The 12,101-nt window shown below is 56.3% G+C and overlaps 1 protein-coding gene across 8 annotated transcripts; it reads right to left on the bottom strand.

Annotated features, from left to right (window-relative positions):
• Positions 1-2,083: 2,083 nt before the first annotated feature.
• Positions 2,084-12,008, bottom strand: RGS11 (regulator of G protein signaling 11). Of its 8 annotated transcripts, XM_061600168.1 has the most exons (17): positions 11,859-12,008; positions 11,515-11,611; positions 9,840-9,890; positions 9,264-9,370; positions 8,913-8,964; positions 8,721-8,779; positions 8,436-8,512; positions 8,251-8,332; positions 7,840-7,908; positions 6,620-6,649; positions 6,148-6,209; positions 4,773-4,886; positions 4,440-4,555; positions 4,104-4,191; positions 3,802-3,940; positions 3,489-3,571; positions 2,084-3,084 (listed from the first exon to the last, which is right to left on the bottom strand). In XM_061600168.1, exons 1-17 carry the CDS (start codon positions 11,919-11,921, stop codon positions 3,009-3,011), a joined length of 1,365 nt encoding a protein of 454 aa, XP_061456152.1. In that variant the 5' UTR covers positions 11,922-12,008; the 3' UTR covers positions 2,084-3,008. The 8 variants fall into 8 exon arrangements, with proteins under 8 accessions (XP_061456152.1, XP_061456154.1, XP_061456155.1 ...); XM_061600170.1 differs by lacking the exon at positions 6,620-6,649; XM_061600171.1 differs by lacking the exon at positions 7,840-7,908.
• Positions 12,009-12,101: the final 93 nt, after the last annotated feature.

The following is a 12,101-nucleotide window of genomic DNA, read 5'->3' as shown; positions in this document are numbered from 1 at the left end:
ACACAGCCCGGTAGTTGATCTTACTGTTCCAGATGTTAATCCTACAGAGGCTTCTGTCCTCTATGAGGAAGGGAGGAGGGACAGGGAAGGCTCAAATCTGGGGGGGGGGGGGCGCCCTCCCCTGCTTCGGAGCCACGCCTGTTCTAAGTGCAAGATTCTAAAAAGTGGCCCATGAAGTCCTTTCTACCTTAGGACTAAAATGTTCAGAACAGAACTCAGAGAACCCTCCCCCCTTAGAAGTTCTTTCTCTTTTGGTGGTATCATTTAAAAGGTTACGTATAGTGGAATGGGATGCCTCATTAACCAGTAAGAAATCCACAATGTCTGCCAATGTGTTAACGTAGAGAACTTCAGCCTCCCTCTCGTTAATGACCAAGGCTTGCCTTTGTGGATCTTCCAAGAAATGGCCGATTCGGCCATGGATGCTACCAAATTATTCCCCTTATTTTGTAAATTGATGAGGGTCCAGGAGCCTAAGTCAGATGCTTCCCTGGACACACTGATTTTCACAGCCAGGAATATGGCCACGGGTGATTGCTAGGAGAGCTTTCTGGTTAACTTGTTGGATAGTTGACAGTGATTCTAGGAATAATCTGGCTGTAGCTCCTTTCAAAGGATTTAGTCTGTCTGGGGAAGAAAATGTAAATAAAATCCTTGTTGAGTCAAAAGACAAAGAAAAAGCTATGCCTTCATTCCCCCCCCCGATGATAACTGCCCTAATAGAAGGCCACCTTATTCCTTTTGCCCCCAAAGAAGATGTTTTCTTTACAGGGGCTAATGTGGACAGAGCCCAACCTGAACCAATTCACATTTCACCAGAAACCCAGTCTTCAACAACCCCAAGCTTAGCCCTGGACAACCCCACCAGGAGAACAAGTTCTGACACCAGGCCCCAGAAGGTGAGGGGCAGGCTGCAGGAGATGGAGCACTTCCTATCAGGTGCAATAAAGCCTGTCGGGGGGGGGTCTACTCCTGCCTGTTCCTAGTCTCCATTTGGGCTCGCCTCAGTACTTTGAGTGTTCACTAAACTCATGATGGGCTTGGTGCCACACCTCAGGCAGCAGAAAATTCACATTATCTATTTAGATAACCTCTGTCACTACTTGAAGTACAAGAAGATCTTCACAAAACACTGAGCAGTCAGAGGTTGATCTGTGGCCCTTCTTGTCGGATTGCATTTTTGGCCAAAGTTTGTGGGGTTTTTCTTTTAATTCAGACAAGATGTTCTCCTTTGAAGTCAAAAGCGACTGTCAGATTTTCTTGACATCTCACAACTTAACTATAAGCAACACATCTGCCACTTAAGATTTAAGTCCCCTCTGATGGATTCCATGACCAACTGTTCTAGGACACAAGTTGTTTACGATGTCTAGAAATTTCACCTCTTTGTCTTGGCTGGAACACATGAGGGTTATTATAGGCTGCTAGAACAGAGGAGGTGCAATGATACTGAAAAATAGCCACGCGGAGACAAAAAAGGAGGAAGCAGCAGATGTTGAAACAGACACAAATGCACCCGCTTGCCCTCTCTTGTGAACACACACACACACCACTGATGCCACAGAGGAGGGGCCCAGCTGAACAGCTTGCCATAACATCTGCTCCTAAAGTGTTTTGCTGGCATCTGCTCAGCAGCAAGGGGGCTGGGATTAGCAGGTTGGCGCAGGGAGGGCACAAATGCAGGAGGCAAGACCAGGCTGTGGTCAGGGGGCCCAGAACCTACCCAGCCTCCGTTTCCCCTGGATGTGAGGATTGGTGGGCTCTCGTGGCAGGCTGATCCACGGTGCTGAGCATGTGCCGCAAGGCAGGATCGAGTATGAGGAGGTACTCTTGGGGAAAGCAGACTTGCGTTGTACCCCCAACATTGTGAGAGGTCCATGCAGTGCAATTGGCAGCCATTAGAGGACACCAGCTGTGTGGTGGTGCAGGTCTCGAGGACAGAGGCAGTGCACATTCTGTACAATACAGCTGTATTGGAGATTTTTTACAACTTTAGGGCCAGCAAATGCAAGAAGTTCAGAGGTGGGGAGAGGGTCCTGCCTGCTGCAGATGAAAGGAAGCCAGGCTGTCCTCTCATCCCTCTGACCCACAAAGCTGGTGCCCTGGTTCCCTTTCCACCCCCATTCAGTTGATTATCACTGGCCAACAGGTGCTCCCTCTTCGGTGGTGAACTGAGGGCATCTGAGCAGCGTGCCCCCATCTGTGCTGTTCCTATTGTGTTTCTATTGGATTCCTCCCCCCTCCATCAGGTTCCAGGGAACACCATAAAAACCCAACTCCTAGCAGCAGCAACCTTCATGCTAGATCTCAGGCAGCCTGGACAGTGCTGGAACCGGGAAGACCTTTAGCCATACGCGGAGGGGGCTACAAGGGAGGAGGACAAAGACCATCCCCTCCCTGTGGGCTCCTTTTGTCTGGCCCTAGTCCACCAGAAAAGCCTCAAGCCGCCACCGCTCACGCCCTTGGCCAGCTCCTCTCCCGGCTTGCTCCTCTGAAGGTGAGCAAGGCCTCCTACCTGCCCGGAAGCTGTTGGGAAACGCAGGCGGGCCCACAGCGGCCAAGGGGGCCTGCCCCATGCAGGAGAGGCCAGGGCAGGCTCCCTGGCACCTCCTGGGAGAGGCAAGGCAGCGTGACACGGCTTCCATCTCTGCAACAGAGGTTGCGTCTTCCTTCCCTTGCCAGAGAAGCAACTGCCATGAAGACTCAGCAAGGGGTCTTTATTGACAGGCTGGGCAGCTCGTACACCGAAGGATGCTCTCTGCGTCAGCCAGAGGGGCACCGGGGAAAGGGAGTGGAGGCCAAGGCACAGCTGGGGGCAGGAGAAAGGGAGAAGGGCCCATGCCTGAGGGAAGACGACGTGGGCAGGGCCTTTGCCTGGCTGACAGCACCATTGTGGCTTCTTCCCGGTTGTGTGTCCAGGAGTAGGTGCTGGGCTGCCACAGCCACAGATGAGGCAGCAGACTTTGGGGGTGGCACCGAGGCAGGGGTAGCTGGAGCGGCTTTACTCTTCAGTCTTCACTTGGTGGTCCCCATGAGGGGGTGGCAGGGCTGGAGTGACGTTGCTTCCGTGCGAATGGGAAGAGCCTGGGGGGCGGAACGCAGGGAGCTGCCTCATGCGGAACCAGACCATTGGTCTACATGGCTCAGTAATGTCTGCACTGACTGGCAGCAGCTCCCTAGGACTTCCAACAGGGCTCTCCAGCCCTACCTGCAGATGCCATTGGGAGAAGCACCTGAGGCCTTCTACATGCAAGGCAGATGCACTACCACTGAGCTGTGACCCTTCTCCCTTAAACAGGGAAATGGGGGCGATCCAGCCTGAGAGAAACTGCTGGATTTGCCCTGATGAAAGCCCTCCCCCCCCCAGCCTATATCCTGGAGCAAAACTCAGGTTTGGTGCACACCGGGACCTTCCTTTCTGCCAAGGATGAGAGTTGCACAAAGGCTGGTCCAGGCCTCGCCCAGGCTGCAGGCTCCCCTCCACTCACCGCTTCTTAGTTGCGGGGGGCACGACGGCCTCCGCCAGCAGGTTCTTGTAGAGGTCCGATCTCAGGAAGCGTGGATAGGAATCCTAGCCAGGGTGAGAGGCATTCATAGGGCAGGACACAGCAGGGCCCCTCCCAGCCAAAGGGGGCCATGCCCAAGGCAGCGCCTACCTCTTCCTTGGCATGCGCAAGTGGTGCTACCCTGCCCGTAACTTAAGGTTGTACAGTGCAGTGCCCTCAAGCCAGGGGGAAGGATATGGGGGGCATCACCATATTCCTGACCACCCCGCTCTTCCTTCTTCCCCATGCTCAGCACCTTCTTCATCAACATGTAGATGTGCATCTGGGCATCCTCCATCACGTAGCGGTGTGGAGTCTTGATGCCTTCCAGGGTCCGCTCCATGGTCTTGCTGTCAATGTTCACCCAGCGGGTGGCACCAGGGGCCAGGAACTGCCTGGAGGGAACAACAGCCCCATAATAAGGGCATCGGTAAGGCAGGGGACCCAGAGAGCTCCTGGAGAGGGGTAGAGGAGGGTCTTCCATCTGGATGGCATTGGAAGAGGAGTTTTGATGGGCCAATATCATCTTGCCTTGTCTTTTTTGGGGGGGGCACTTACTGATAGATGGAGTCCACTGTCTCAGCAATGCGGGCCTGTTCCCCGTAGCACAGCTCTTCACACGCCTCCCAGAAGCTCAGATTCTCAGCTGGGAATAGGAGGAGAGCAAGCCAACCATTCCATAGTTGGAGCAGAAGAGAAACCAACAGCGCTGCTCCCTTTCACCACCCCCCAACCGTGCTCAAGAGGGAAGGCCACAGAACAGCCAGTGCCTGGTCCATGGGGCTCCTCTAGAATCTTGTGCCTGGCTGGGGGTCGCAGCCCAAGGAGGCATACCTCTGTGCTGCTCCTGGAGTCCCTCCCACTCCACCCTGGCCCAGAAGCAAAAGCACTCACCGCTGAACTCTTTCCTGAGGAACTCCAGCAGCTGCACCCGCCCCAGGGCATCGTTGAGGAGCTCACTGAAGCTGAAGCTCCAACGCTCCACCCGCAGCTTGGTGGGGGCTGTTCCCCTGCAGGCAAGGAACAGAGGAGCCCCAGGGGCCCTTGGCCAGAGACACACACCATGGCAAGGGGGGAGAGCCTTTTGGGAGACGGACCACCTGCCCACCCACCCACCATACAGCTAGGGGAGTATTGAGGAAGGGAGGGGGGCTGCTGGCACATGGCAGGCTTTGGATGCCCTTCCTTCCTCCTTCCCTCCCTCCAGCTTTGGAACTCTGCACTTACGCAGGGGCATTCATTGCCCAATACATGGTATCATCTGTGATCCAGGGATTACTGGGAAGACAGCCAGACATTATGGGGTCATGCGGCATGTATTGCTCGTTGAGCTTGATGTATCTGCAGAGGCAAGGGCAGAGGGTGAGAATTGTGGAGGGCCAGCCAGCTCTGCAGCCTGTCACGGCGAAGGAGGCAAAGCCCACCATGGGAGCAGTTGGCAATAAGGGGGTGCCAGTGGAGGGGGGCAGGGAATCGTGATGACTCCCCAAAACGTGCAGCCAAATCTGGAAGAGAACTCGCCAACAAGAACCCGAATTCTCATTCCCTGTGTGTGAAACAGTCACGTGCATAGCATAGCAGTGTAACTCAGACATAATGTGAGCTTGCTTTTGCCTCCTTCCTCCTGATATCTGTCTTGTCAGATGTAAGCCTGACAGGACCTGTCTTATAATTCATATTTGAAAGCAATAATGAATTGCTTTTTAAGATGTTTTTAAAGCTCTTTTTAAAAAAGATTTTTAAAGATGTTTTGTTTTAATATATTTTTAAAGCCTGTTTTTATGATGTTTTAGTGTTTTTGTTTGCTGCCCTGAGCTCCTACTGGGAGGAAGGGCAGGATATAAATTATATTAAAATAATATAAAATAAAATAAATAATATGCTGCTCTATAAGCTTTTTTGGCTGAGGAGACAGAAAAAATGCTGTAAGCAAATAAATAAAATCTTTTCTGTAAGCAAATAAATAAAATCTGTATCACCAAAGGAAACAGTGTGTTGTATGTATTTTATTAAACTTGCATCCTGCCCCTCCTCCCAAAGGAATCCAGGGAAGAAGTATAGAATTCAACAAACCACATGGAGGTACCACAAACTATGGGTAACACAACTGAATCCTCACACAGAATGGGGCCAAGCACCAGCTTTAGACTAACGGGACAATGAGGGAGGGTGGCCGGCTTCCTCCCCAGAGGCATTTCACCCTTTTCTGCAGGAGGACTTGTGGGTGGCACTGTGCTGCTCCTGCAAGCACAGATGTGCGGCCGCTCCTGCCATCTGGCTCGTCTCATCTCCTTTTCCCTCCAGGGCAGGGATGGATTTATTTATTTATTTATTTATTAAATTTATATACCGCCCGACTAGCAATAGCTCTCTGGGCGGTGAACATAGAAATCCTTTGGCCCTGCAGAGGTTGTTGGGTTCCAACAGCCAACATAGCCAATGGTCAGGAAGGAAGGGAGTTGCAGTCTAGCAACATCTGGAGGGCCACAGGTTAGTGCCCCCCCACCGCCCCATAAAGTATCTGGCCAGCGGGGGCCATTCAGGCTAACCAGGACTCTGCCTAGTCTCTCTCCCACAAGTGGCCCACTGGCGGTACACTCACCCTTCCAGGCAGATGGAAGACTTGACACGCATCCTGCCCATGGCAAAGTGGCAATAACGGATCTGTGTTCAAGAGAAGGCAGTCAAGGAGCTGCCACAACCCACACAGCATCTCCGGCACCCTGGATGTCTCAGGTGGCAAGAGCTGGCCTGCACAGAGGCCTCACTGGGCCAATGCTCAAGGGAGGCAGAAAGCTGGCCAGCTGTGCATTTTCTAATGCATGTGCTGCCCTTGACAAATCAATGACGTCCACTTGCCCTTCCCTGCCCCAACCCACTAGAGATGAGCATGGCCTTTTTCTCCCGGGGGGGAGCCCCACCCCTGGCCTGACAAACTGGGTGGCGAGCACAAGCCTCCGTATTTCCCAGCCTGAGGCTGGAACATGTTTCTGTACCCTCCCTCATCACTCACAGTCTGGCAGGCTACTAGGACAGCCTGTTGCTTCTGCTCCCCCCCCCCAACACACACACACCTCCCATTTGTAGAAGTCGGTGTTCTTCTCCTGGAAAGGAGAGAGAGGCGTTAAGCTCGGCCACCACCCTGGCCTCGGTCCAAGCCTCACCAGAAGGTGCCGCGGACACAGTCAGGCTCCTTGTTCATCTCCCCCAGGAAGGATTGTCCCCCTGCCCGGAGCTGGCTCTGGTTCTCCTCTGCATTTCTCAGAGAAGAAAGGGCCGTTAACCTCCCCTTTTGACTTGAGGTGCCCGGAGCTGAGCCACACCCTTCTGCATGCAAAGCAAGTGCTCTGCCACTCAGCGATGCTCTCGAAATGTTGGGGAGCCCTCCCACAACCCCAATACCATGCCTGGCCCAGGAACACTTTCTTCCCACCCCACCCACCCCCTCCAGCTGCAATCGGTGCGTGGGGGGGTCATGCTAGTGACTTACGTGGATGGACAGACAGACAGAGCGGCACACAGGAGAGAAGAAAACAGACCCAAGCAGTCAATAGGGAAGATGCAGAGCTTGGAAAAGTTACTTTTTTGAACTACAACTCCCATCAGCCCCAGCCAGCATGGCCACTGGATTGGGCTGATGGGAGTTGTAGTTCAAAAAAGTAACTTTTCCAAGCTCTGGGGATTGGGGGGTAGGGAGCAAAGACTCCATGGAAGTGACACAGACAAACGCCCCCTCGGCCCCCTCCTTCTTGCTCCAGAGCAGACAGAAGGAGGAGCACAGCCAGCATGGTCAGGATGAAGACAGGCCTGCTGGAAGGTGAGGCAGCTAGCAAGGTCATCACAGGCACGTCCCCTTGAAGAGACCCCTGCAGCAGGGCCTGTCACAGAGAGGGTGCCCTATGGGCCTTGGGCATGTGCAGGGTCAACTTCCCTCCTGGCAGAGAGGCCTGGTTGCTCACCAGCGGCAAAGGGAGCGCAAAGGGCAGAGACCCAAGTCAGGCATGACTGCCACCAGAGCAGGCTGGCATGGAGAGTGTCCACCAATATAATGCAGGCGTACGTGGGTGGGTGTGGGTGTTACTGGCATCTTGCAATTTAGAAATAAGCACGGATGATGCAGGGAGTCAGCAGGACCAGCCACAAGCGGCAATTCGGCCCAGCTGCCGCTAGAGCTGCATGTACCCAGATCCTGGTTGAAGCTTTGGCTAGAGTGGCTGGCCAAGTATAGTCCAGGCTGGAGCAAGCCACTTCCCATCCCACCCCCTCTCCCTCGCTCCCTCCCTCTCGCACTGACCAGCTGGACCCAGCTGCTTTGGCAGTTCCTCCGCTCTGGACTCTGCTCCATCACGTCCACGGCTCCAGGCTGCAGACAGGGCACGGCAGAGGCTGGCATGTGACCTTTGCTTCCTGGGGACTCCCACCCCATACCCAAGGATCCTGCTATGCCCCCACCTGATGCAGCTGAGGCCTTGGGCAGGTTAACAAGGAGCCCCAATGCTGGACGTGGCACCACTCCTTGCAGTCCAAGAGGCACCCTTGTCCCCCACAGGCATGGGGCAGGGGTGGTGGTCACGTTTTCCCTCATCCTGCTCACATGCCCCTGGGAGTCAGGAGCAATAATGAGACTGACAGCCTCCTGTCAGTGCCTGAGTCCAGGCTGGGTTGTGCTGTCCCCCTCCCGCCTCCTCCCACCTCTTCCGCTCACCGGGGGCCTGTTGACGAGCCAATAGGCTTGCTCCTGGCACTCAATGACAATCTGATCGCCCTTGCGCCGCTGCTTTGCTGCCCTGGTGCCAAGAGGGAGGGAGGGAGCATCATGGCCTCGGTCCCTAACCTTCCCTGCACCCAGCCCCGGACCCCAAAGGAGCGGGGCTCCACAGATTGACTCACCGGAGCTGCTCCAGGGCTTGCATCACCACAAAGTCCCAGGTGTGATTGATCTTCTTGTGCAGCTGCATGTAATCTTCCTGCAGGGGACACCCCATGGCAAGCTGATTGGGCCACCTCCCCCCCACCCCCGGTTCATGCCGGCACTAGCCGGAAACAACGAGGAGAGGGATGGATCAGCCACCCAATGCCCAGGCCAGTGCTGTTGCCCAGGGGCCCACCCCCACCCATCTCCTGCCCTGCTCACCGTGCTCCAAGACTGTCCGGTCAGGCCTCTGGACCACTTACCTTCTCGTGCTCAGTGAGCTCTCCTTGCTTACGAATATTCTTCTTTGCAAGATAGATTGCTGGAACAGGGAGCGTCCATCATTGGTTGGGGAGCCCCTTCCAGGGTCCCCCTGCCGCACAGAGAGCCTGGGGTGGGGGAGGGTGGGAGGTGAAGGGAGCTTCTCTGGGCAGGATGGCCAAAGCATCACTCACCATAATCAAGTTCTGTAGCTGGCCACTTTGTGCTCATCCAGAAATAGGGGGTCTGTGGGCCACAGAGAAAGGGATGTGATTCAGCTGCCAAAAGCAGTGGGGGGGGGGAGAAGCCAACAAGCCTCTTTGGTCTGGACAGGCCACCTACCCCCCCTCCTGGCTGCTCAAAGGCCCTCCCAGGCAGCAAGCAGGCTGTGATGCACACACTCCTATCGCCCACCCGGATTCCTGGCTCCGCCCTGCACAGAGCCTGCAAGCATGAAGCATCCTACATCCTAGAGCATTCTCAATGCAGGGGCAGCCTCAAAGCAGCAGCTCCAGAGGCCAACTGGCTCTCCCCGAGGGACCAACCTGGAACCTGTAGGGTGTCTCGTCCACCCGTAGGAGCAGGCTGCCCGGGTCCTTCAGAGGGTAGATGTAGCCGTGCAGCACAACCAACTTGGCCAGGTGCACAGATTCTGGAGAGAGGAGGCAGCATGAGCAGCTCCAAGACAACTGGCCACCCCTGCAAGGCAGGTTCCCCTGACTGACCAGGCCCACAAATAATCAGCACTTGCGTGGGGGAGGGGGGTCTACAAGCCCTCAGCACCCGCTTCTCCCCCATCTCCAGCAGAAGGGCAGAGGCTCTGTTTGCCTTTAAGAACAGCTATAAAATATGGTGCTGTGTTCAATGAGGGGTGATCTCAGGTTGGCGGTGGGAAGGAGGCTCCGCATGTCAAAATTCTGCTGTGGGGCACAGCCCCCAACTGGGTCATCCCAGGCAAGAAGGTGGGCTGCTGCCCCTCTACACATGGGCTGGGAAGGGCCACCCTTGCCTGGGCAACCGGAGCTAACAGCTTCTTGTCAGGCTTCCTTGCCCCCTAGGAGTGCGGGTCCAGCCCAGCCCCCAGTGAAGGCAGGTAGGGCGGCAGAGGTGCAGGTGCTCACCCTCCTCTGAGATTGCATACTTCTGGACGAGCCACTCCACAATGTCGCTTCCTGAGGAGAGAAGGAGCTGCTCAGGAGAGAGCCCTGCTGCACCGCCCGCTGCCCACCCCCAGGGCCCGGCAATGCCTGCCTGCTAACCTCCTCTTTGCCTAGTCACCGTGCAAGATTGGGTGCCGGCAAAATGAGGGACCCTTTAAGCTCTCGGTGAAAACGCCAGAGAAACTGGGGAGGCTCCCCCATCTCCCTCACCCTCCAGCGTCAGCCCAAAAAGTGACCAGGCAGGACCCTTCCCCAGCCTGGCCCTTGACCCAAAGATGGCTGGTGGAAGTCCATGTGTTGTGTGCGGGGATGAGACAAGCATGAGGAGGAAGAGTCAGCAGCGCCAAGAGAGAGACGTTTCCTGAGAAGAGGGACTGCCAAGCCTGCCTGGAGGGGGGCTTCCATAAGAATCTTACTCCAATGCAGGACTTTCAAACAGCCCCATGCAGAACCCTGGCAGCTGCCACGGAGGGCAGGTGAAGACATCCACGGGGCGCGGAGGGAGGATGGCACTAAGAGGGAGGCACGGCAGCATTGGGAAGGAAGGCTGAAGGAAGGAAGGCTACCTGTAAAGCTTATTTTTCCTCCCTCAATGGTGCTTTTTGCAGATGGTCCAGGAGAAAGTGGAGTGTATGTGGGGGAGACAAAGGGGTGTTGTGCAGACATCACTGTGGGCGACGGGAGTCCTTCTCATAGCTGATGTACACAAAGCAGGTTTCCTCCCCTTGTGAAATCCAGGCAGCTTCATTTTCCTCAGCCCTTTGCTCTCTCTGTCTTCCCCCACCCTCCAGGAGGTGCTTCCTCCCCGCCCTCCACTTTCTCACAGACAATCTGCAAAAACCACAATCCAGGATAAAAGAACTGCTTTGCAAGCAATTCCCCTTGTATTCTACAAGCAGCCTTCCTTCTCCCTTTCTTCAGCCTTTCTTTGCCCCCTTCTTTGTGAGAAACACCACCTCACCTCACTCTCCAGCCACTCTTCTTAGCCCTCTCCCTCACTCTCCCCTCGCACTCTCCGATTTGGCTGCAGTGACACACTTGTCCAGCAATGCCCCTTGTATTTCACAGGCATCATAGGCCAGAGAGGAGCCCTTCTCTCGGCAAAACGCAGGGGGGGGGGAGAAACCTGCTTTTGCAGATCGGCTGAGAGGGGGGCCTTTGTTGCAGGCAGCAATGCCTGTAAAATACCAGCTTATTTTTCCCCACCCCCCACGAGGAGGGGAGGAACAACCACTTTGCTAGCGGGACGTTTGCTGCTTTGCGGCGCACTGAGCACAGAGCTAGCAAGGGCCCAGGGCAGCAGTTTGCAAGTGCCAGATTGCCAGCAGGGTGTGGTGGCTTGGGAACACCCTGCAAGGGGCTTTGATCAGTGGGTTAGAGAACGATGTCATGTGACTGACAAACGGATGGATGCTCCGTCACCTGTCAAAGATGCTGATGACTCAGGAAGGCCCCGGGACATCCCAATTCGCCACTGCTCTACTGGGCATGAACCGCAGCCCAAGGCAAAGCACCCAGAGGGCAGCCCTTAAGGCGGGAGCGGCCCTCGCAGACCACCAGGCGGCCCCTGCTCCCTGCCCCCTCCAGCCCAGGGAGAGCCTAGCGCCGGGGTGGGGCGGAGACGCCCCAGACTCACCCGTCATGGCGTGCGGGATGGCAGTGAGGAGGCTGCGCTGGCTGCGCATCGTGAGGCCCGCGTCGGGGTCCTGCATGCCGACCACCACGCGCTCCATCTGTGGGAGGGGCGGACAGGGGGCGCAGTCGCAGGCAGTCCCCACCTGGGCTCCCCCTCCCTCCCTGCGTCTCACACGCACTTGGGGCTTGAAGGGGCCCGAAACAAACTTCGCCCTCCCGACGCCAGCGGCCCCGGGCCGAGTGCAGGGCACGGCAGATGTCTGCGCCGGCCCCTCTGCCACACCGATGGCGGCTGCAAGTGGCGAGCCATGCGGGTTCCGCCGGCCTCGGCTGCCCTCCACCCACCTTGGTCAGGAACGGCAGTTGCAGGCGGGGGCTGCCCCTCGGGCGGAGAGCGCCGATGGTCATGGCGCCGGCCGGGCGAGATGCTTTCGGGGGGCACCCTGGCCGGCTGGTGTTCGCCAAGGCGGCTCTTTCTTGCCCCCTGGTGGCCAGCCGGCCCCGCCAGCCTTCGGCGAGCTCTTCCTGGAAGCGCACGCCGCGGGAGGCACCAGACGCTTCTGCGCACGTGCAGAAAGTCTTTCCCTC

This window comes from Rhineura floridana, chromosome 17 (assembly GCF_030035675.1).
Source record: "Rhineura floridana isolate rRhiFlo1 chromosome 17, rRhiFlo1.hap2, whole genome shotgun sequence".
NCBI classification, from domain to species: domain Eukaryota; kingdom Metazoa; phylum Chordata; class Lepidosauria; order Squamata; family Rhineuridae; genus Rhineura; species Rhineura floridana.
The sequence above is the reverse complement of the archived record's forward strand: the minus strand, read 5'-3'. Positions and strand labels throughout refer to the sequence as shown.

Coding starts and splice junctions, on each gene's coding strand:
- RGS11 (XM_061600166.1), bottom strand. CDS start 11,921: ATGACCATCGGCGCTCTCCGCCCGAGGGGCAGCCCCCGCCTGCAACTG. Junction 11,612..11,858: donor AACTGCCGTTCCTGACCAAG/GTGGGTGGAGGG, acceptor CCCCTCCCACAG/ATGGAGCGCGTGGTGGTCGG. Junction 9,891..11,514: donor CATCCCGCACGCCATGACGG/GTGAGTCTGGGG, acceptor TTCTCTCCTCAG/GAAGCGACATTGTGGAGTGG.